This window comes from Rhinichthys klamathensis, unplaced genomic scaffold (assembly GCF_029890125.1).
Source record: "Rhinichthys klamathensis goyatoka isolate OS25496 unplaced genomic scaffold, OSU_Roscu_1.1 h1tg000140l_1, whole genome shotgun sequence".
Classification (NCBI taxonomy): domain Eukaryota; kingdom Metazoa; phylum Chordata; class Actinopteri; order Cypriniformes; family Leuciscidae; genus Rhinichthys; species Rhinichthys klamathensis.
The window spans coordinates 2428909-2455073 of NW_026606675.1; the positions used below are offsets into that span (position 1 = coordinate 2428909).

General features: G+C 39.3%; 1 protein-coding gene across 1 annotated transcript; it reads left to right on the plus strand.

Moving 5' to 3' along the window:
- On the plus strand, positions 1 to 25354 carry cunh18orf21 (chromosome unknown C18orf21 homolog). The gene is made up of 5 exons (XM_056257651.1): positions 1 to 195; positions 6607 to 6626; positions 6997 to 7196; positions 24716 to 24897; positions 24988 to 25354. Exons 1-5 carry the CDS (start codon positions 92 to 94, stop codon positions 25130 to 25132), a joined length of 651 nt encoding a protein of 216 aa, XP_056113626.1. The 5' UTR covers positions 1 to 91; the 3' UTR covers positions 25133 to 25354.
- Positions 25355 to 26165: the final 811 nt, after the last annotated feature.

A 26165-nucleotide genomic window follows, 5' to 3' on the forward strand; every position in this document is an offset into this window, starting at 1 on the left:
AAACATAATAAAAAAATCCACATTCTTTTATTATACGCCACAACTATCTAATAAGGTAGCATTTAGTTTGGACGCTGGACTGTTATCAAAAATGGTTGGCTGTAAAAGCAAACGCGAAGACCAAAAAACGAGGTTTTTAATCAAGGCTTCTCTTCTTTACAAAGATATTTGCCCCGAACAGTCGCGCTTTCTCATGTAAGTAGTATGTAAGTTTCTCATGTAAGTTCAGTTTTCATCAACTGTTTATATTTATACGTGGACTTTGAACATGCTGTACTGTATGCTCCTCCTCCCCGCTATGCTTTCTACTGTAATATCATGAAGTCAACAGAAGATGGCAGGCTACTCATCTTCACTTCACAACGCACTGTTACATTTAAAGACATTTAGAGATATTAGTTTGTATGATGACCATTACATTACCGATTATTTTTATGTCAGATAACTGATAAGCAGAACCGTTTTTCTGCTTTTTTGAAAATGTATATTAAAGTACAGCAATACAAATATAATATGCATGATTGATCAGTGTTTCAGTGACAGTATCATAATAGCAATATAAGTCATTATTGATTTTTTAGTAATTAATAATAATAATTATTATTATTTATGCAACGTTGTTTTGAAATCTTAATGGTAATTGAAATGTATTTATGTATATATGTTTTAACCTAAAACGACACACTTTTTTAACTTGATAATAAACGGTTGCTAATTAAAAGCACAGTTTATGCAGACAGTGCAAAAATTGCAGTACCTGTGAGTGTGAACCCCATTACTTCCTGTTAAATAGTTGCATTAATGTCATTGTTGGATAATTATTCTTTAGATACTAAAGAATGACTCCATATTGAGATTTATAGTTGCTTTCTATGTGATTTCTTCAGTGAATTTTCAGTAAACCTTGTGGTTAGCTCAGATTAGGGCTGGGCGATAAAACGATAACGATATGTATCGCGATAGACACGTGATCGATATCAATAAAAAATGTGTTCGATAAAACGTTCGATATTTTTTTTCTTCGTCGTAAGAAACCACAGGTTGCGAAGCAAGTTTGGTTGCATTATCAAAGGCACGCGCTCTCTGGTAACCTAGCAACGTAGGGAGTGACACGCTCAGGCAATCATGTAACGTGTCAGTTTTGTTGCGCCATATCGTTGTCAGAATGACAAACGGAGACCAGTGTTTCCTCTAGGATTTTTTCCAGCTGTGGTGGCAGGCCCATTTCGCCAGGGGGAGGGGGCGTGGCCCATGAGTGATATTCCCATTGACCACGCCCCCTTACCCCAGGCGTTTAAACCTCCCCTAAGCATTATAACATAATAACATGAAAGGCTCGAATAAGAGCGGCAAAGCGATTATGCGCATCCCGTGCGCAGAATGATGCACTTGAAGCAACGTGAAGTCACAGCGCGCAGCGCTCCGGATTGAAAAGTTCAAAGCACAAAGCGAAGAGATTATATCTGTCTATCTATGCTTAATGTATTATATATATGCAACAGTTTATTGAGCATTTTCTTTTAACAGTTTTAAATTTCAGTTACAGTGCGCATGAAGAACAATTCATAGCGCTCTCCAGTGCTGTAATCTAACAGACACCCGGGAGAAAGGATTATGATTTAGAAAACGCTATAACGCGACGCGCTGTGTGAATGCTGAATGGAGAATGACTGAGGAGAGATGAGTTTCTATTAACTTTAACTAACGACTTAAATATTCATTTTTACCTCACATTATGCTATTGAATGACTTTAGAAGTCTTGGAATATAGTGCGAACACTTTATGGTGCTTTACAATGTTTTTTATGCCTTTAGCTTAACAATAACACAATGGTATACACATTAATATCGGACCTCACTGAGAAGCTGCAGCCGTGGCGGGATTATTTTAGGTGTGGCGGCCGGCCACGGCAGAATGATAGAAGCATCATATTTAGAAGCATCAGAAGCTTCATAGAAGCATCCATATTTGCTTCCTTTGATTTGCCGCTCACGTTCAAAAACCGGCTGCGTGCATGACGTCCGGACGTCCCGTATAGGCTATAGTTACAAAAATGGAGGCGAACAGCCAGCTGATTTTATTTATTTATTAAATCGATTCTTGGACATTTCAGATCAATTCTGAATCGTTGCAAATGAGAATCTAGATTCTTCTGTGAATCGATTTTTTGGCACACCCCTATTCATCATATCGCATTGGTTTTCATTTCTTGTCCTCAAAACAGAGCACTAATCTGTTTATTTTTAAGTTACACATTGATTAAAAAAGAAAGTGAAATATGTTGGGAGATTATTTTATACGGAAATCAATTATTTATAATTCTGATGAGAATAAAGTTAGGGTTAATTAAAATTAAGGAAAACAAATATATTGATCTGAAATATAGCAAATTAATTTTAAATTCATTCAGGTACAATTACCAAACATATCTCATATCTATCTTTTTATTAGTTTAATTAATAAACCAATTATATAAAACTATTATCAGTGCACTATAAATAAACTGGTTCTATGCCTTTATTAATAAAACTTATTTAAAAAATACAAGGCTTAAGACATTTATAAAAATGCCTAATATATTTCTGTTTTGCTTTTTACTCCATTGTACCGAAATCGTACCGAACCGTGATGTCTCAAAAAAGAAATCAAGCAGGGGGCACATACGATCACAACCCCCCACCACCCCCGTCCCGCCGCGCCACTGTCACCTTTTTTACTCTGAGGAGTTTGCAGGTCTGATTGTGAATTTAGACTTATGTTTACATTCTAATTATTTGAGTTTTCCATGGTTGTGTTGACATTTCTGTCTTGGGATTGTAATCAGAGGAAGGGTAAGTTTAAAATAAAAATGTTTAAATGTAATATATTTTTTCTCCTGGTCCTTATTTTAAATGGGTCATAAAAAAATCAATAATTATCGATATCGACCGATATGAAACACTGATATCGTGATACAGTTTTCAGCCATATCGCCCAGCCCTAGCTCAGATATGCAAGTGTTCAGTTAGTGATGTGTTCAAAAGCACAAGTGCAGTCCCAGTCATCTTATTTTCGTATTACGGCACCATCAAGGTAATGAAATAAACACGTGCACTCAAATCTCATCAGCTAAACAGTGTGTTAGTCATTTTAGAGTTTTTGTTCGGTGTGTTAGGTTAATCCCATGTGTATCCCAAAATTAATCCCAAAGTTATTGTTAATCCCATAAACATTTGTTCCTTTAATATTGAAAGTGGATGGAGAATGTCTGATCTTCATTGAAAAATCCATATTGATTAACCGACACATAAATGGAACCTCAAATTCTTTTATCTGTGTTTTAGTCTAACAATCAAATAAAACTTCATTTTGAACAGTGCTACCATTTCAGTTATAATAAGTGTAAATAATTTGTGTCATCAATATAGATTCCTTTTTTTAACTTTTTGCTGAGCAGCTAAACCAACAACCATATCTTCGGTGTAACACAGAAGCTAGGAAACTAATGGTGAAAAGTCAAAGTCAAGATTTTCTGAAGATTCTTGCTTTATTTAAATTTCTCAAGCTGCTGTGAATCACCTGGTTTATTGGCTAGTACTGACCGTGTTCTCACAGCAGAGTGAGTGAAGATAAATTACGTTTAGCCTAGGGTTGTGGCATGTTTTTCTTAGATTAAATGTGTCCCAAGCCAGGAGGGTTAGCGCACTGCATGTTTTGAGTGTTAGTCGGCTTGTTGTGCTCGTCGAGTTCAGGGTACATCTGCACTGACTCACGACGTGCATGTACGTGAGTTACTGGAATCTGTTGTCTGAAAGTATGCGTGCCATGAGATATGTTCTTATTTATAAACCACTTGAGTTAAGCCCTTTTGAATGTAAGGTTCACTCTCAGTATCTTCCACTGGTGTCTTCGTAAGGCACAGCCTTTTGCTGCCAGGCTCGTTGATATAGGGATAAGCTGTGTCTGCTAGAGTTATCAGTGGACTGTAATGGGGGTATTATTCTCTTTCTTGATTTTTATCACAGGTGATTTAGCTAGAGTAGGGTTTAGTTTTTGTTGATGTAATCGTGCTGAGACAGTACATTAATTGAAAAGGTTATTTATCTTGGTTCTGAGAGCACTTAAAAGAAGCTGATTTAGAATTATTAATAGGTAAATTATTTTAATGAGATTACCACAGAAAGAAGTCATGTGATATTACATGTAAATGGCAGTGCTAGGTGGTTTTTACTTTTTTTAATAAAAAATAAAATAAAAGGTGTTTTTTACTTTTTTTAATAAAAAAAAAGGTGGTTTTTACTTTTTTTTAATTCAAAAGGCAAATATGAAAATAGTCAAATGAAACAAAACTCTTAAATAATAATAAAAATTATAAATTAAAGCTGCAAGCAGCATTTATCGGGGTTCAAGTATTTAAGGCCTTTAAACACACATGCGTAAAAAGACATTAAGTTTGATTTAGCACTGACATCATAGATGGAAAAGTCCATATACAACCAATTCAGGCAATTTAACATAGGAAATATATGGTTTTCAAAGCTTTTTGAAAGTTATAGCACCACCTATGGTCCGATCCCCATAAAAAATTGCATGTCTGTTCAGAATGTAATGTCTCATATGCTCACCAATTTTTATGAAGTTCTGAGTTTTCGTTTAGGATTTATAGGCTTTCGAGTGTATTTTGCCACGCCCATTTTCTAAATGAACCTGTTATAGTGTTATAGCCATCCAAATGCAAAAGTGCAACTTTTTTTTTTAATAATTATTGATCTAGAGAGTCTGCACAGGTTACTGGAGAGTCGTACTGCACTGGTCTGGTATAATAGAAACAAACAAATGAAAGAAAATAAAGTCAAACGAAACATTAAAATGAAAGAAAACAAACAATTAAATAAAAGGAGTATTTGGTGTTTTGTTCTTAGAGTAGAAAATCAATTAAATAATTCAAAATAAACAAGCTTTAATGCAATTAAACAAAGCAATGGAATTAAAAAAAAAAAAAAGCAAATAAATATGTCAGAAAATTTCAGAAAAGCTTTAAAATAAACAAATAATTGCTGGTGGATGTTTCCAATTCTGCACATGTACAACTTTCAGTCAAAAAAGCCAATAAAGATATTAAAATAATACAAATAAACAATGTAACAAACAAGCCAATAGTTAAACCCTTAAGAATCCATTTATTTAAAAAGGGAAACAAAAATAAATGAAGAAAAAGAAAATCCATTTAAGCCTGGACACAATCGACAGAGAATGTCTTTGACACACATGAGTGTGTCCCTGTTTGTAATGTGTTTGGAGGACATTTGTCAGACTTCATGGCAGGCAGGAATTATTTCCCTCACACTTCTTCACTACCCAGATAACAGCTCTATGTGTTCTCATTGGGAACAAGAGGTCGGCCCCGGCTCTATGGCATGCTGTGAAACATCCACTGTGGCATTACAAACAGTTGTGGATGGGACATTGGTTGATAAGAATAATAATACAAAAAAAACCATGCTCCCGTTAAGATGCACGTGCCACACAATAACAAGAGGCAGCTTTTAGCAATGTGGACTAATTTTAGACAGGATTATGAAGATTATATAAATGAGGTAGGAAGAACAGCACCGTGTCCAAAAATAGGATGCACACTCACAAAGTCTCAGGGGAAATTAAAGCCCCCAGGGTAGTCATGGCCATTGACAGCCTGTGTGTACAGCACTTTGACCTCAGTATTTGTGTTTTAAGGAATCACATTGTAATTCTTAGTCTCCTGAAAATACATATGTGGTGGGATATTGAATATTGTACAAGACAGCAACATTGGGTCAGAAGAATACGTTTTTTTATTCATAGTCTGTTGCAGAGATTTCACTTTGCATGTTAGAATCTATAGACCTTAAAGCCCCGCCCCTTTTTCTGTCTTCCGGATTATATTTCCACAGCATGAAGGTAAGATCCTACTGATTTATGAACCGCTCATTTTAAAATCAGTCATCATTTACTCACCCTCAAGTTGTTTCAAACCTGTATGAATTTCTTTCTTCTGCTGAACACAAAGGAAGATATTTTGAAGAATGTCGGTAACCAAACCGTTGATGGACCCCATTGACTTCCATAATATTTTTTTTCCTACTATGGAATCAATGGGGTGCAACAACTGTCTGGTTACTGACATTCTTCCAAATATCTTTCTTTGTGTTCAGCAGAAGAAATAAATTCATACAGGTTTGAAACAACTTGAGGGTGAGTAAATTATGTCAGAAAAATGAAGTGAACTATTCTTTAAAATCTTCCCAGTCTACTGACATTTGTTATGAAATCCGCTTCAAACATTACAATGCTCATGATAACTTTAGTTTACTCAACAATAAGTAAATCCACTTCATCACCAGCTAATAACTCTTCGACAGCGATGCCATAGAAATATACAGAGCTACAGCAAAAACGGAAGTTCAAAAACTAAATTTTAAAGATGGTTGCGCACTTGTGGGGCACAAGGTCTATAAGATATAAAAAACTGGATTGGGCGCAAGACCTCTATCAAGCTTATAAATTATTCATAAGCTGCTATATTCCAGGGTAACTCTTTTAAAGTCTGAGATTTAAAGACTAACTCTTTTACTGCTTTTTTATTACAGGAGAAGGCATCAGAGCAACGGTAAGTTATAGCTTTGTTATTTATATTAATAGACTTGTATGTCATTGTAAAGAGCTTTTAATATACTCCCAAAGTCTATATAAGACCTTGTAGGCAACAGAACAGAAAGTTGGTTTTGAAAAGGAACGTTATCCCAAGTTAAACCCAGTAAGTCCAACCACATTTCCTGATGTAAAACATGAATCCATTTCTATGGCCTTCACAGACCTCAAAGGCCCGACAGCAGGGGTAGGATGACCACATATTGGGAAAGCTGTTTTCCAAAGTCCAAAATGCCAAACTGTCCTCAGAATAGAGCATAGCATCACCTGTTTTATTTGAACCAGTTGCCATGTTAAAAACCTCATCTATGTTTCTCCCACCGTTCCAGCCGCTGCCCTCCCGGAATCTGTGATCTGCCACTTCTGTTTCCAGTGGCGACAACTGGGAAATCATCACGTGCGTGTGCGGCCCAAGCGGAAGCCCACGGCGAGGATCAGGAAACTTCTGAAGAGGGATTCGGCAGGAAAGAGACTCAGCGCAGAACAGACTGTAGTCCTCCGGAAGTTTAAAAGGGCCTCCAATGCTCTGGTGAGGTCAAGTCCACATGTTTTATGTCCTCTTGAGTTCAGTGTATTTGCTGTCACGATTTCTACCTTTCTGCCCTTTCCTGAGTGTTTTAAGAACAGGTGGTTGAGATTAGATTATTAGAGTTATATAAACCAGAAAGAACAAACACCATGTTGCCATACATGTATGCCACTGTTCAAAAGATTGTGGTCAGTAAGATGTTTTGAGAGAAATTAAAACTTTCATTTAGCAAGGATGCATTCAATTAATCAAAAGAGACAGTAAACGACATTTATAATGTTATATAAGATTATATAAGATCTATTTCAAATAAATGCAGTTCTTTTGAACTTTCACGGTTTAAATAATAAATAAATATCACAGAAATAAATGACTTTTTAAAATATATTCAAATCGCGATTAATCGATTCTAAAATAAAAGTTAGTGTTTAAGTAATATGTGTATATATATTATTATATTTATATATGTGTGTGTATATATATATATGCATACGTATGTTTGTGCGCACACATACACAAATAATAATAACATATACATACATATATAAACATATTTAGAACGGATTAATCACGATTAATTGATTTGACAGCACTAATTCAAATAGAAAATAGTTATTTCTAATTGTAATAATTTTACAATATTACTGTAATTTATATATTTTGATCAAATAAATGGAGCCTTAGTGAGCTTAAGAGACTTCTTTTAAAAACATAAAATCTTACAGACTCTAAACTTTTAAACAGTAATGTATATATAGTAAAAAAAACAATAGGTTACTGTCGTAACCCCGGTTCTCTGAAACATCGAGTGGAGAGATCCACCTATGGGAAGGGCATCCGTACCTGACCTCTGCAGAAGCATCCAATTGCACCAAGTCTGGCTAACAGACAGAAGTGCGCAGCCAATGCCAGGTGAGGCCACACCCCCTTACCTACGGGCATATCACAGCTGGGCGCGCTGCTATTCCTCAGTAAGTATATTCGCTTCTCGTGCGGCAAGCGGGGCAAAGCTGGTGGATCTCTCCACTCGATGTTTCAGAGAACCGGGGTTACGACAATAACCTATTGTTCTCTATCATCATCTCGTTTCGAGATCCACCTATGGGAGAGACATGGACAGCTCCCCGATTGCCCAATACACTCACAGTGAGGTTCTGAAGGCCAGAGAAGGACGGTCACCTCAGAGAGGCGGTGCCTGACACGTCCCACAAACATGACCCTGCAAGTTTTCTATGAAGGTATTTTTGGTGCAAAACAACTGAACGCCTGTGACAGTGGAATTTGTAGTTGTAGAGAATAGCCACACATGTGTATCAGTAAATGTGAAGTCACAGAGATAATTTTTTTAAGAGTTGCACACTTGTAGACTTTTTTTTATCTTCCACAAACACAACACAACAGTTACACCTTCTCAAATTCTTCATTGCAGGTGCACAAATTCTATTCTACAAATCACAAATTAAGAAACTCGTACGCTCACATTTTTGCTACAGTTGCTGCAGTGAATATGGTGCAAAACGCATTTACACACCCGCATCAAAAAATGTGAAGTCACAGAGAACTTTTGCTCATCTGCAAATCATTATGTGAATTCATCCAATGAGAGTTGCACACTTGTAGAATCTTTTCTCACAAAGGTCTTGTATATTTTTCTAGCACAAACACAAGTACATAACTACAGCTGCTTGAATCTGCTGCAACGAATCACAAGCTCTGTTTTTCACTTTCAAGTGACAAGTTTCGTACGCTCCGCCTTTTGCACCAAGTGCACCGTGAAATGTGGTGCAAAAGTGAGTTGTGCATCTGTAGAGGCAGTGGGCGGAGCCTACATTAATATTCATGAGTTTCCCGGGCATGCGCGTGCAACTGCTCATTCTAGTTCACGCTCCTCGTTTCTCAGCAGGTTTAATGGATTATTTCAAAAAAGGTAAATATAGTTTCAGCGCGAACTTAAACTGCAATTGTGTATCGTTTCGTTAAGTTCATGTTTTTATTTATTGAGTTGAACAAACGCCAACTAAAAAAAGTGTCTATAATAATATTTTATATTTTGGACTTTTTTATTGACAGAAGAAGGGATGATCTGATGTTTACTGTGTGCAGAATTTTCAAAACTCATCGGAACATGAAGTTTAATCCAATCCAAGCCAATCTGAGAAAGCTGGGGCTGTTAAAAATACGCCATTATTTTACCACAGGGTGTCAGTGTTCGTCTAAACTAGTGACCGCGACGCTGAAATGTGTGAGAACAGATGAATAACATCAGTACGAACCACGAACATTTATTTATTTGGATTAAATATTGTAATCATTCAGTGTCATTTTTCAATGTCAATCGTTTTACTATTTACATGTTCATGCCCAAAATGCTTAATTAATATTCAAAGAAGTTGACTGTCATTCTCCTCTACGCTGCGTGCAGTTCTGATCTATGGTTCTGGTCGTAGGCACCTCGCGAGTATTCATTCATTCAACTATTTTAAAAAGACAGGAATAAAGCACCAATGCACACAAGAAATACTTTTTATTAGTCAAATTCATTAAAAAATGTGAACTCAACAGGTATAGAATATAAGTAGGCTAAGAGAAAAATACTGTTAATTAAACAAAATTGTATGGACAAAAGTGGATAAATTACATTTGATACAATTAGGTTACTGTAAATGAGGGGGAAAAACACAACATTATTTTACGGAATATGATAAGCCACTAATTTGATGTTCTAAAAAAGATATTTACAAACATACATACTGGCCTTAATACCAAACATTTGAACAGTAGTAGGCTACACACCTTGCAATCAAAACATTCAAAATAATATTGTTACATTATTTTGAATGTTTTGATTGCAAGGTGTGTAGCCTACTACTGTTCTAATGTTTGGTATTAAGAGCGTGAACTAGAATGAGCAGTTGCACGCGCATGCCCGGGAAACTCATGAATATTAATGTAGGCTCCGCCCACTGCCTCTACAGATGCACAACTCACTTTTGCACCACATTTCACGGTGCACTTGGTGCAAAAGGCGGAGCGTACGAAACTTGTCACTTGAAAGTGAAAAACAGAGCTTGTGATTCGTTGCAGCAGATTCAAGCAGCTGTAGTTATGTACTTGTGTTTGTGCTAGAAAAATATACAAGACCTTTGTGAGAAAGGATTCTACAAGTGTGCAACTCTCATTGGATGAATTCACATACTGATTTGCAGATGAGCAAAAGTTCTCTGTGACTTCACATTTTTTGATGCGGGTGTGTAAATGCGTTTTGCACCATATTCACTGCAGCAACTGTAGCAAAAATGTGAGCGCACGAGTTTCTTAATTTATGATTTGTAGAATAGAATTTGTGCACCTGCAATGAAGAATTTGAGAAGGTGTAACTGTTGTGTTGTGTTTGTGGAAGATAAAAAAAAGTCTACAAGTGTGCAACTCTTAAAAAATTTATCTCTGTGACTTCACATTTACTGATACACATGTGTGGCTATTCTCTACAACTACAAAATCCACTGTCACAGGCGTTCAGTTGTTTTGCACCAAAAATACCTTCATAGTTTTCCGCCACGCTAACTGCTGTGGACAAGCAGGGCATGAAACATGCATGAGACACATACATGATAATGGCCCCCGCACCACCAATGCACATAGCTAAACCCAAGAAGGAATGCGAATGCTTGGTGACAGGAATGAACATGGCCAGCCGGCCCATTCACTCCTCGTTGGTTAACCAAACGGGGCTGTGGGAAAGGGCTAAGAGGACCCTACCCCTATGACCGAGTGTGCCACCGAAGTTCTGGTGACATCCAACCGGTAGTAACGCTCAAAGGTATGAGGAGAGGCCCAGCTGGCCGCGGAGCAGATTTCCTGCAGTGGCACTCCCCTGAACAAAGCCCAAGAGGCGGCTAAGCCCCTTGTGGAATGAGCTCTGATGCCCCTTGGGGCTGCACTCCCTTTGCTTCATAAGCCATAGTATAGCGTCCACAAGCCAATGTGAGAGGCATTGCTTTGAAATGGGACTCCCCTTTTGCAGGGGAGCCCTTGAAACAAAGAGCTGGTCGCTCTTGCGGAAAGCACTGGTCCTGGTCATTATGCTTGCAGAGCACGGACGGGACACAGAGCATTCAGCCCCTGATCCTCCGGGGAGGCAAAGGGTGGAGGGTGAAAAGCGGGTAGCTCCAAAACCTCCGACGTGAACGCAGGGAAGCATTTCGGCATGAAGGCCGGGTTAGGCTTAAGGAAAACCTTATCTCCACTTAGGGAGAATTTGGCGCACGAGGGGTGAACCGAGAGTGCATGTAGCTCACTGACCCGTTTAGCAGATGCCAAGGCCGAGAGCAAAGCTGTCTTGAGGGACAGTAGCTTAAGAGAAATACTCCCCAGAGGCTCAAAAGGATACAGAGACCGCGCTTCCAGCACCATGGAGAGGTCCCCTGGGACAGATTCAACAGATCTCCTGATGACCAGCAAAGAGCGGCGTGCACCCTCCATAAATCTGCGGGTTAGAGGGTGCTGCCTGACGGTGGAGCCCCAAAACCCACATGACAGGCTGAAATCGCAGCCAGGTAGACCTTAATAGTGGAAAAGGACCTGCCTCTTCCCATGAGGTCTTGCAGGAAACACAAAATATCAGGCACCGAGCACTGATAAGATGTGAAACCACGCCCATCATACCACCCTTCGAACACTTGCCACTTACAGCCATATAGGGATCGCGTGGAAACGGCCCTGGCCTTCTGAGTAGTGGCGATTACACGCGGCGGGAGGCCCAGTGCATTTTGGTTCGTCCTCTCACGGGCCAGGCCCAGAGAGCCACCCTGTCCGGGTGGGGGTGGTAAATCTCCCCGTTGGCTTGGGACAGTATGTCCATGCGAGGGGGGAGGCGCCATGGCTCGGCGTATAACAGAGGGATTATCTCTGCCAGCCATGGGGCTTTGGGCCACCTGGGCCACCAGCCATGGGTGGGCCAGTGCGTCTGCCCCGAGGGGCGCGTCCATGTCCTTTAGCGAGAAGAACATAGGACAATAGTGATTTTCGCGCGAGGCGAAAAGATCTACGGCTGCCTGTCCAATCTCATCCATAACCTCTCCACTATCTGCGGGTGAAGACGCCAATCCCCGTGGATTGGGTTTCCCCTCGATAGCAGATCCGCGCCTCTGTTCCGAATGCCCGGGACATGAGTCACGCGTAATGACAGAAAAACCTGTCTGCTCCACACCAAAAGCCTGTAAGCTAGAGCGTGGAGTTTTGACGAGCGCATGCCACCCTGACGGTTGATATAAAATAGTAAAAGCTCTAAATAGTTAATGTGCGCTGAACGTAGTCTGCTCAGCCACAGACCGTTCACCGTTCTGCCTTCCTGGGTGGTTCCCCAGCCTGTTAAGGACGCATCTGTCGTCAAAACTTTTCGCATTGTACCGTCCCGAGGGGGGGTTCCCCGTGCGTAAAAGTTCTCGCTCTCCCAATGGCGCAAGGCCGCCGAGCAGGCGCGCGTCATCGTTACCGAGCGGCAGAGATCGCAAATCGGGCTGAAATGTAGTGTACAAAACCCATTTCGTGAACGTTCTCATTCTCAGGAGACCAATGGCACAACTTGGATAGATGAAGCCATGAGATCCTGCAGCCTGAGGCATGTGCGATATTGTACTCTTGCCCCTTCACTGAACTGAGACAGACAGTCCATCAGCGAGCGAACGCGCTCTTGAGAGACGCGCTCGCATGGAGACTGAGTTCAATTCCAAGCCCAGGAAAATGACATTCTGACTGGGAGTCAGATTGTTTTCGCTCGCATTCACCTTGAACCCGAGGGATGTGATGTGCGCGAGCACCCGGCCGGTGTCCAGCGACACCTTCTCCTTTGATTTGGCTATGATGAGCCAGTAAGTCAGAATTCTCAGCCCTGATAGTCTCAGGGGCGCCACGCCCACCTCCACACACAGACAGAAAGTTCGGGGACTCAAATTGCGCCCGAACGGAAGAACTGTGAATTCGTAACAAACGCCTTGGTAGGCGAAACGAAGATATTTCTTGTGTTGAGGGTAGATGCTTATGTGAAAGAAAGCATCTTTCAGATCGACTGATGTGAACCAGTCGTTCTGCTTTATGGCACAGGCGAGAGAGGCTTGTGTCACATTCTGAAATTGAATTTCCTCAAATGTTTGTTCAACACTCGAAGGTCCAATATAGGGCGGGGGGGGCGCCACGCCTTTTGGAACATGAAAATACCAGGAATAAAAACCATGGTTTATCAGATTGGGTGGCACCATCTGAATCGCTCCCTTGTTAGGAGGGAGGAAATTTCCTCTTTCAGAATGTGTGAGGCGTTTTCTTCTGTGTGAGAAGAGAGAACGCCGTTGAAATGCGGAGGTTTTATTGCAAACTGCAGCTTGTAACCCTGGGTTACAGTACGCAAAAACCCACTCGGGCGCTGAAACGGCTTGCCAAGCCGCTTTGTGACTCGCGAGCGCCCCCGCTCGGGCCGGAGCGGAGCTGTATGGGCCCAGCTGGTTCATTTGTGATGCAAAAGGCGCCATCTAGTGGGAACACTAGAGGCGACATGCAGGGGTTTGGAGGGATTTCCTCTCTCTGCAGTGAGAAGTTTTCTTTGCGGAGAGAGGTCTTCTCTCCAAAACGAATTCATTTGATTCGTAGCTTTGTGTGTTTTGTGTTGGGCAAACACTGGGGCCAAAGCCTTTATTGACAGAGTGAGGGAAACATAGTGTGGTGTCCACTGTGCTGAACTTTCCCTCACAAGGTGCCCCCAAAAGTGGGAAAAACACATATCTCCTGAACACATGAACTGGGCAGTCTCAAGTGCAGGCAGAAAAATAATATCCGCGGAGAGAGATACTCTCTCTGTAACGGATTTATTTAATGCGTTTTTTTTTTTTTATTATTTTTTATTTTTTTATTTAGTTATGTGTGTGTTTTGTGTTGGGGAACACAGGGGCCTTACACACACAACGTCCACTAAAAACACATCGGCTGGACAGCCGCAACTGAGCTGTGTGAGCCCAGTTGGTTGATTTATGAGGCAATGGCGACCTCTTGTGGACGGACTCAGGGCGACATGCATGGGATCAGAGAGATTTGCTCTCTATGTTGCCGCTGGCAGATATATAAATCTGCACGAATTCATTTGATTCGTTTATCAAATGTGTTGTTTAGTAATATGTGTGTTTTGTGTTGGGAAACAATGGGGCCGAAGCCTTTAATAACTGGGTGAGGGGAACCAAGTGCGTGCGGTGTGGTAACACTGCTATGTACTTTTCCTCACGACAGCCCCCTCCCCCGTAACTTGTTGTTGTGGGGGGGAGGGGGACACACACACAACGTCCACTAACATACGGGCTGGGCAGCCACGAGAGGGGATTAACCGACCGTAGGTGGGAGACCCTGTTAGTTAACGTTACTCCCAATGGTCGAACAACAGGCAGGCCGCTTGCGTTCGGGACCGCCTTCCTAGGAAGGCATAAATTGAAAACCTCAACACGTAATCGTAACAAATCAAGGCCCGTGAGACCGTGTTAACAGTCTAGCGGGACGCTCCGGCCGTTCAGACTGGGCGGTGGTCCCAGCGTTTACCCGTCGTACATATTCCTATCCTGGTCGGTGGCGCTCTGTGGAGCTGGCCACACAATGTTGAGACGAACGGCCGCTCGCTCACAAACTTCCAGGAGGATGGACGGAGGCAAAGCCGCGTGAACGCTAGCCTAGGGAACGCTAAAAGGACCGCGTCATCCCCGTCGCCGGAACCGACCGGTTCGTCAACGAGAGTGAGGTTTTCCCGCGAAGATGTCCTCTTCAGGGAATGCGGATTGGGCTGATGTCAGCTCAAATATTTTAGAGAGGTGGCGCTCCGGGAGTCCCCCGGTAGCGCGTCATCATCTCCGTGTCTCTCCTCCGAGTCAGAATGGCCGAGCACGGCGCGCTGTGTCGTGTAACTAAAAGCCGGCTTAGTAAAAGCTACATGGGCAGCAATTACAATGACCGCAATTCCCCGGGTTCTCCAAAGCTTGAGCGTGTTAAGCCCAAGCAGACCGCGCAGAACGAGAGGGTCCTTATAGCGGCGATGAGAGCACCACACGCGGCCGGGCAGGCTCGTCGTGATAGGCTGTTCCCCGGGGGAAGCGGCTGTTTAGACGGTCACATAGCCATGGGTGGGCCAGCGGTGAAGAACTCGGAAAAATCCGTGGCGGGCAGCCATGTAAAGGAGGAGCAGGTGAAGGACAGCGAGAGCTCGGGCGGCTCCGGATGCAAAAAACACAGCGGATAGGCTGAAGAAACGACTGTCACTCACGTCTGGCGGAGGCTGATCTGGCGATATGTCCTCCTGAAGACTCGAAAGCGAGCAGCGTAACGTTAATCCAACCGAACTGTGTCAATGCAGAGATCGCGAGAAGCGAATGTCAACTGAGGAATAGCAGCGCGCCCAGCTGTGATATGCCCGTAGGTAAGGGGGTGTGGCCTCACCTGGCATTGGCTGCGCGCTTCTGTCTGTTAGCCAGACTTGGTGCAATTGGATGCTTCTGCAGAGGTCAGGTACGGATGCCCTTCCCGTAGGTGGATCTCGAAACGAGATGATGAAAGAGAACTTTCAATAGTGGGCAAGAACACATCATAAATATACATTTAAAATATGCAACAATCTTTACTGAATTATAACATTACATAGTAAACATTTTATGTGCAAGCTTCCCATTTTTGCTTTTTATTTTATTATTGGGGCTTTTTTATTATAAAGGGAAGTATGGTTGAAAAAGGAGTAACGGAATTGGGACATGACCCAGGTCCGATTCAAACTGGGCTCTTCATGAGCCAGCAGCTCTTAAGCATCCTGAACACAGTCCACTCTGGAATAGAAACTTGATAATAGAAAGGTAAAAGGTAATGCAAGTTTCAGACATCACTGAATAGTACAAGCTAGAACAGGGAGATATTAAGAAATAGTGGAATTATAGGTCTTTCTTTCTTTCTTTCTTTCTTTCTTTCTTTCTTTCTTTCTTTCTTTCTTTCTTTCTTTCTTTCTTTCTTTCTTTCTTTCTTTTCAGCAGGATGTAGTTAAGTGCTGATGGAAGAGATGAGTTTTCAGCTGTTTCTTGAATATTGTCAGGGATTCTGCATTCCTGATAGGTTTGGGAAGATCATTTTGTGATCATTCTGTGTGTCTGTGTATACCTGTATATATCTTTTTGTCTGCTCCTCTTTCGGTTGACACAGACAGGATCGTTGATGTGGCTCTAAAAGCAGTTCCCATTGACTTTGGTAAATGGCCTATATGAGTGCACTACTGATGACGCACTCTTGCATGGGCGTCGGAACCATTGTATATGGGTGGGACAAGACCCACCCACTTTTTAAGACCAATGATATTGGACCCACTCACCTTTACTGTCTCTAATTCAGCGCATATGTCTGCTCACTTTTCAGTCACTTGCAGTGATCTAATTTGCCGTTACCGCCAAAAAATGCGTTACTATATTTGATAGGGCTGTGTAACGATACACCAAACCCACGATTCGGTTCGTATCACGATTTTTGACGCACAATTCGATACAAACCTCGATTATTTTGGGGGTGTGGTGACGCGGTGTGACGCGTTCATGTAACATGTAAGGGTGGCGCTGCCAATAAAGCACCTAAAAGCTGTCACAAAGAACCGGCAAAAGTAATGATTATGAATATGTCAAATATAGCAAGGAGACATTTGGAAGACTAGGGTACAATTTAACACTTTAAAATGTTTGGAAATTTCGCAAGGAGTATGATTTCTATTTTTCTATTTTCATTCATCTGGCAGAAAGACATTAATCAGACACTGAAAAGCTCCTTTCATAGGGATTTGTTTAGCCTCAGATGACTTCGATTCGAAACCAAGGAAGATGATTTAGAGCGGAAAAGTTCTCATTTTCTGAAGCTCTTTTGAAGTGTGCCTGGATCAATGTGTGATTGGAGGTGTTTCTTTTTAAAATGTGGTTATTTGCAGAAGTATTTAACCCTTAAAAGGTCACGGATGTTATGGAGGTGTACGTGCTGGTGCACACGGATGCATATCTCTCTGCTGCATGAGACTCATGGTTCTGGGGGTGGAGTGGTTGGCGTTACACTGCTAGATTCTGCACACATTGCTCGCATTTGTTTCTCTGCAGGAGAGGAATATTCTGGCTTGACGAATAATGAACTAGATAGGGAGACAATGTCAGGAGAGTTCATTTTTATTAACTGTCTCGTATTGTCCCACTGTACAGTAAAGAGGACAGAGTTAGCTAGCTTTAAGGGGCCGGGCCTTTATAACTTTCAAAGCAATAATCTCTTTTGTGGAGGTCATGGAAAATCATCTTTCTCTGTTTGTCTGCCTTGAATAGATAATGTCAGATTGAATAGAACATAAGTTTAGCATCATATCTATTTTGAGATAAAGAATAAATTGTCACTAGATTAATAAGATCCTTCAAAAAACTAGTCAAAAGGTTGATGCTTGAAATTCATTTGTTGTGTATCCCAAAAAAGGATTACACGCCGAGATTCTAGCAATCTTCTTTTTATTACATGTGCAAAAAATTAAAGTGCTCAGTGCATTTTAAAAGTCAACAAACTTTTGTTTGGTTTGTTTGTTTGGCAACCAATGTAGATCTTTCAGAAGGGGAATGACATGCGTAAAGGTCACGCAGGACCTTTTTCAGTTATCAAAATCTTTGGAAACATTTTATCTTTTTATACAATTTCTTACATCTCATTTATCACACATGAATTCAAACCCATCAATTTTTTCCAAAGATTGTTAGGTAATGATGATGCAGGCTGTTTTAAGGATCCTTCTTCACCCTCTCTTTGTGTTAGACACATTTTACTGCTGCTGTCTGTCGTGTCAATCGTGTTGTATTATGAATGAGTGTGTGTGTGTGTGTGTGTGTGTGTGTGGGGGGGGGGGGGGGGGGTGTCTCTTTGCTTTGAACTTTTGAATTAGTCAGAGCCACACAGTCTCTTGCAGTGAAATGCTTGACATGCTGTGGCCTATGACAGCTCTGCCAGGTCTTTAGAAAGTTATTTTAAGTATCCCTTTATATATTTGTTGGCTAGTTGGATAAATGGCGTTTCATTCTTCCCAAACACATGCAGCATAGCGTACAGTGATTCTGACTGATTCTACTCTTTTGAAATGCTTTATGGATACTGAATATAACCATGGATCTGAGCATTAAAGATGGTGTAGAGTTCATGTGCTCCTGATAGACTGTTCTTAACTGAATCCTGGCTGCTCAATCTGAATCTGCTTACACAAATATGTATACTGTATGCACTCTTGTGGTAATGGGTGAGTACATACTTTTAAGCGGTAAGACTCATTTTGGCACATATTACACCATGCAATAGTTTTTGATTACAGAAACCCTTGTTGCATACTGTACGGACGACCTATTATGTGTTTTTTTTTTTTTACATTTTCAGCTTTCTTTAGTGTGTAATGTTGCTGTTTGAGCATAAAAAAGATCTGTGAAGAGTTCAAAGCACTCCTAAAGGATTTATTCTCTAATCAATAAACACTGATTCTGAACTCCGTGAAATACATTGATTGTAGCCTTGAGTTCTTCTCCCTCATTTAAATGATTCGCGCTCACGCTTGAAGTGGTTGACCAATCACAACACACTAGTCCAGCCAACTAATCAGGGCACATTGTTCAGTTCTGTTCAGTTCTTTTTATTTCTTAAGCACATTTAGTAACAGCAACAAGGCTGACCAAAGTGCTGTACAATACAAAATAAAAAGACCATAAGATAACAGATAAAAGGAAACAGAGAAGAACAAAACAAGACATTACAATGTTTCAAAAGCCAACGAAGACTAGATTTGAATGCAGATATGGTAGAAGCAGCGCTAATGTGGTTTGGAAGGTTTCCATAAAGTGGGGCCAGCCACACAAAAATCTCTATCACTTTAAGCGAGGTCATGGAATTTGAAGTAAAGCTTACATATACTTATAGATGCGTATATTTTTTACGTCCTTTCAGAAATCGTGGTGCTGCATTTTGAACCACTTGTAAATAAGAAATTTGAGGCTTTGATATAATAGATGGAGTTGCAATAATCTAGCCTAATAAAAGCATGGATTGCAACTTCCAGAGACTTCTCGGATAGAAACAGCTTAATTTTAGCAAGCAAGCAGAGATGAAAGAAACTAGAACCAATCACAGAGCTAATATTTTAATTAAACTTGAGAGAACTGTCAAACTCCACACCCAAATTCCTCACAGAAGGAGAAACAAAAGGTTGTAGATATTCAAGTTACTTCCTGGAGAAACAGAGCGGTTTTATCTGCATTAAAAAATGGACGTTTTTAGAAAGCCAACATTTAACCTCATCCAAACAGGCAAATAGGGTACATTTGAAGTGGTGCACCACCTGAGCGTCTTTGCCAAAAGATTATTTGGGATGCTATTTTCAACATTCCATGATTTGTGATGCACTAATAGCATTTTTATGTACTATATCTAAAATAGATATCATGAACATTTGTATGCAGCACCTGCGTTTCTAGGTCCTTTGTTGTTGTCACCTTTGAGTTGGAAAATTTCCATATCTCCAACAGAAAGCTCAAATGTTGCATGTGCATCTTTCAACATTTTGGGAAGCATCTGTGCCAGTAACCTTGGCTTTTTCCAGCCTGTGTTTGATGCAGGTTATGCTTGGTGCATGTGACATCCTGTTTCCCCTCAGGGAAAGAATCAGCGATGCAGATTTTCCATGTTTGGTCAAGGGGGATGGGCGTACCACAGATCGATCGCCCTGGAAAGCAGATGGGTCTCCACATATCAATAGCTGAACACACACACATATTACTTGGCCAGGCTTGCATATCAAGGGCAGCTGTGGCATCTAGAATCTCAGCAGGAAGGTCAGAGCCGACAGTCTAGCCCGACTTGTGGCTGCTGGGTTGAGGGTATTTCAGGAGCCTGGACTAATAATAGAACACAAAAAGCCCATCTGCTGGACTGATGTGTTTGTGTGTGCGTATATATATATATATATATATATATATATATTAGGGCTGTCAAATGATTAATCACGATTAATCACATCCAAAATAAAAGGTTTTTTTACATAATATATGGGGGTGCACTGTGTATAATTATTTTGTATATATATAAATACACACGCATGTATATTTAAGAAAAATATATTATTTATATATAAAATATTTATATATAATATAAATTATATCTAAATCTATATACAGTATATACATGAAAATATTTCTTAAATATATACAAGCATGTGTGTGTATTTATATATATATATAAAATAATTATACACAGTTCACCCACATATATTATGTAAAAAAAACTTTTATTTTGGATGTGATTAATCACGATTAATCATTTGACAGCCCTAATATATATATATTTCAGTTTTAATAATCATTTTCCATTATACACTAAACAAAATTATAAACGCAACACTTTTGTTTTTGATCCCATTTTTCATGAGCTGAACTCTAAGATCTAAGACTTTTTCTATGTACACAAAAGGCCTATTTATCTCAAAAAATGTTCACAAATCTGTCTAAATCTGTGTTAGTGAGCACTTCTCCTTTGCCGAGATAATCCATCCACCTCACAGGTGTGGCATATCAAGATGCTGATTAGACAGCATGATTATTGCACAGGTGTGCCTTAGGCTGGCCACAATAAAAGGCCACTCTAAAATTGGGACCCCCAATAATAACAATATTTGAGAGAAATAGGCCTTTTGTGTACATAGAAAAAGTCTTAGATCTTTGAGTTCAGCTCATGAAAAATGGGGCAAAAACAAAAGTGTTGCGTTTATCATTTTGTTCAGTGTAGATAATATATAGGTTATCTATGGCTGAAAGTCTGAGACCACATTCAAAATCTTATATAAAAGCTCAATAGTAACAAATATATAAAACACACACACACACATATCCAAGCGAGTTATGGGGATTTTCCCTAGACATGATTTTTATACTGGACAAACTTACCCAAACTTTTTGCAATTTTACATTTTCAAAAACATCACTTAGTATGATTTATAAGCTATTTTCCTCATGGGGACCAACAAATTTCAAGGACAAGGATTTCAGATATTGTCATCTTTGTGGGGACATTCCCCATAATGTAGGGTTTACAGACTGTACATGTGTTCGTTTTGGCGTAATGGAAGGGTTAGAAGTAAAAGAAACCACTGGCAGTATTGTTATTCCACGCATGACCCTTCACCCTGCATTGGATTTATCTATATGCAGTCTTGACAGCTCCGTTTTGCTTTATTTGTTTCCGGTCTCTTGTCAGCTGCTTTGGTCTGATTGCATCAGTCTCACACAAGGGAGCCGTGGGTTTTTTGCCAATATAAACTAGCTTGATTAAGACTTGTGAATTCTCGTGAACTCTGTTAACGTTGTTCTTCAAAATGCATTTTTTAGTCTTTCACAGAAGAAAGGAAGTCATTGACTTGTTTGTGAAAATGACAGACTTATGTTGGAAGACTAAGGGATTATGGGATATCTTGCCTGAAAGACTTATAGTCGATGACTTATGAAAGATTGTTTCCACCACTGAGTAAAAAATTTAAAAAGGTAATTGCGAATAGTTTTTGCCTCGCAATTGTTAGTTTATATCTTACAATTTGGACTTTATAACTCACAATTGTGAAAAAGTGAGAACTGACCGTTTTAAATTTGCAATTGTGAGAAAAAAGGTTTAGGTGAGATCATATCTCACAATTCAGATTTATAACTCAGTTGCGAGTTTTAATCTCATGATTGTGATACCATATACCATAAACAGTTCTGAGAAAAGTCAGAATTGTGAGATAAAAAGTCGCAATTGCCTATTTTTGTTATTCTGTGGCAGAAACAAGCTTCCATAATGACTTCCTTTCTTCTGTGGAACACTAAAAAACATATTTTGAAGAGTGTTGGTAACCAAGAGTTTCATTTGTTTTTGTTTATTTTTACCATCTCAGGTATGAATAAAAAATATTTCTTTGGTAATTTTAGTTGCCTCTGTTGGAAACATGTTTTTTTGTCACATACTGTATGTTGTGTTTTAGTTGCTGGTTTGTTGGTGTAACCTTTTAGGCTTCTTAACTAGTTTACCAATAATTCCTTAATCTACAGGCTCCACCAACTACTAAACTGGCCTTTACAGCAGAACCATTTAACCCAGAACTTTCATTTTAGAAACAAGGGAATAGATACTAGTTATGGATGACATCTCTACTTTGTCTATATCTCTTATCTCTCTCTGAATCCATCCTTTTCTTTAACAGTGTTTCTCCCAAGGATTCATTCCCAGCCTGGCTGTGTCGGATGTCTCTGTTCTGAGCATTGTGTTTATGACCCTGTTAAATGGGCAGATTTCGATCATGGGGAATGATCTATTTTGGGATTGAGCTGTGTGATTGAGATTAGAGGATGTGACTGAGTCTGCTGTCTTTATATGGAAAACTGCTCAACTTTTAAAGCAGTGGTTAACTAGTATTTGGTGTTTTCTATTTTAGCTGTAATCTTGATATCATATTCTCCTAAAGCTCTTTGCTTGGTTAGTGTGGTCAGTGTTTTAGTCGAATGCCAAAACATTGATTTATATATTTATTTAGCCTCGTAAGATGAAAAGATAAAATAGACTTTTGTGTTTTAATGCTGAATTTTTAAGTACAAAAAGTACAAGTGAAAAGATTTCTCATACAAACCATCTGTGCTTAGTCCACAGTTCCCATTCAAGATGTGCAGTACTAAATGTACAGAAGAATTAAAAGGGGAACTGTTTGCTTTATTTATAATAATTGTGTTACTTTTTAAAGACTTGGTTCAAGTTTCTGAGGAATTCCATTAAGGATTGTTCAGATACTGCAGAGCATTCTTTCAGTAACCAATCAGAGACAAGAGTCAGTCAGGCAGACTCCTCCCCCGCTGCAGCTGATTGGCCCGTCCTGCTCTTTATATCTCCACACGTGAAGGGAGCTGTAGTAAACATAGCTGTTCTCACATACATGCCTGGATCATCTCAAATCATCTACACTTCAGCTTAGCCACCTGTTACCTCAACAAACAATGGCAGCCTTTGTGTCGGTGAGTTCAATTTCCACACAGAAGAATGCAAGTTTCATCATTTGTGCAGTTAACATAAATTACATTAATGCAACAATGTAACCATATGTTCAGGATTTATGAATCAACCACTGAAAGGTTTTTCTTGTGTATACTACCATTCAAAAGTATGGGGTCTGTAAGATTTTTTTAATGTTTTGGAAAGTCTCTTATTTACCCCAAAACTGCATTTATTTGACCAAAATTACAGTAAAACTGTAATATTGTGAAATATTATTACAAATTTAACCACTGTTTTATATTTTACTTTTTCCATTGATGGCAAAGTTTCAGTGTCACATGATCCTTCAGAAATCATTCTAATAGGCTGATTTTCTGCTCAGGAAACATTTATTATTATCAATGTTGAAAACAGCTGTGCTGCTTAATATTTCTGTGGAAACTGATACATACAAAGATTCTTTGATGAATAGAAAGTTCAAAAGAACAGCATTTATTTGAAATGGAAATCTTTCGTAACATTATAAATGTCTTTACTGTAAATTTTAATCAATTTAATGCATTCTTGCTGAATAAAATAAATCGTATGTCAGTATATTGAAGTGTATAAAGTAGAAGATTATATAAGTGTGAGTAGAAGATTGGAAATGCTAGGGGTTGGTCGGCTTAATTTAGTGCTGTCTCTGGCAGTTTGTGTCTGTGCGGATGGCCTCTGGCTCTGGGCATGTGTGTGTATTGTACTTTTGGCCTGTACCTTGCTGTTTATAGAGCTCACGTTCATATACAATGTGTGGAATACCTGAGATAAGTGCTCACAACAAGTGCCTGCTAAACCTCGTTAGCACAACAGTATAACCATCTTAAAAAAACAAGATTCGTTTTAGTAACTTATTCATGTTAAAGCAATACATTTTATTGGTCTTGTATTTGATTTTGCAATTTTGTTCGAGTTTCCAGTCAGCGTATGAAGATTGGGCAATCGACTTTTGTTTGTGAGACGCTTGTCTTCTATCAACATTATTAATTAATTAATTGTGCATATCAGTAGTTTTGCATTCCAATTTTAAGATCCACGAGTACATCTGATGTCAGACATTGTTTATCTTCTCTTCAGATTTTGTTTTGATAGATATTCTATTTTTGTATTACAAACAGTGTTTTGTGTATGTAGGGCATTTATATTTGAATCTATCCTTAATATGATAAAACATTTTATGTACTATTTTTGTCATCAGGGGGAAAAAAAACTTATAATATTAGGCAATTTTAAAGTTGGGATATCCAGACATTTGCTCAGCTAAAAAAAAAAAAAAAAAGTGTATATATATATATAGTATGTGTATGAATACAGTAGGCTATGTGTATGTGTGTGTGTTTTTCAAATCATTTTGGCAATTTGGCATGATGACATATTTGATCATTTAACCATTATTTAACCAAGACACTTTGTTCTCTTAGATGGCAACGTGTTACACCTGTAACAAGATGTCCAGACAACCTGGAATGAACCGTGAGCTTTTGGCTACTCTGTCACAGAACCGAAGTACCCCAGGAAGTGCAGGCAAACAAAGAACTCCACAGTCTGTCAACAGGGGCACTCCAAAATCAGTAGTGGACAGAACACCAAGTGGCACACCAAGGTAAGCTACTCTTTGAACATATATGTTGCTGGTCCCAACTGCATCTCACAGAACTAATGAAACCATTTACTCAATGCTTTCTTCCCGCAGGTCAGTGTCTTCAAACACCAGCTCGTCATCAAAGTCTTGCAGTGGAAAGTCGTCACCCTTCGCCCGCCTCAAAAAGATCCTTATGCTGGAAACCAAACAGCAGAGTAAGAAAGGTGGTCTGAAGGACTTCCTCTCATCTCTCTGAAGACCTCGGCATCTTTGTAAATGAAAGACTCTGGCCCACTTTGAAAGGAGCTACTGAAGTTCATGATGAGGATGATAATCACTTCTCCTCAATGGCACCTAGTGGAGGAGTCATTATAGCCTGGTTTATATTGAAGGACTGGGTTAAACTGAACAAAACGTCTCATTTCCTTCTATTAAGAATCTGTTTCTGGATCCTTCTGGACAAGTGGCATAAACATTTATTTTTATAGCACACTTGTGCTACAGAACAATGCTGTGATTTTTTTTGGAGGTTTTTTTTGTTGTGTTTTTTGAATTTCCTATTATTTTCATGATACCACATATTGTAACTTTTATATGTTGTGCGTTTAATGATAATTTTGTACACTGAATTCACACATTTGAATCCACTGTTTGGATTACTGATATTAAAAGAAGGATTGTCTTTTCACTTGGCTTACACATTGAATTAATTTGTGTGCTCAAAAAAAAAAGGTGCTGTGTTGTTTACATTTGGTGGCATAGTTGCCTTCAGACTATACAGAAAAGACCAAAAATATGTCACACTGGCTTCTTTTTTCTGTCTCAATACATTTAAATTGTCTTGTTTGATCTTTGACAGAATTTTTTTTTCAATAAAAAGTAAAATAATTAAGTTTGTGTGTTTATTTATTCATCTTAAAAGAGATTAAAAGACCCATAATGTTTTTTCTAGGCCCCAAACTGTATTATAATCATTTTTAAATTGTATTTTTTTTAAAAGCAACACAAAATTTGTGTAAAAATACTGTACTTGTAGAAAACTGGAATCACAAAATGAATCGTGGTTAATAAACTTAATAAACTGGTCAACCCTCCTAGTTTCTGGTAATAAAAAAAAGTTAAAAAAACAGCAGTCAATATTTTATCCTATACAATAGACAGGACATATGGACATGTATCTTCATTTACTGTAACAGTGTACAAACTAAAAATAATGTTCTTAAAATATATAATTGTTTTTTATAAGTTTTATCTTTGACGCACTGTAGTTTTTTTTTTATCTCAATGCA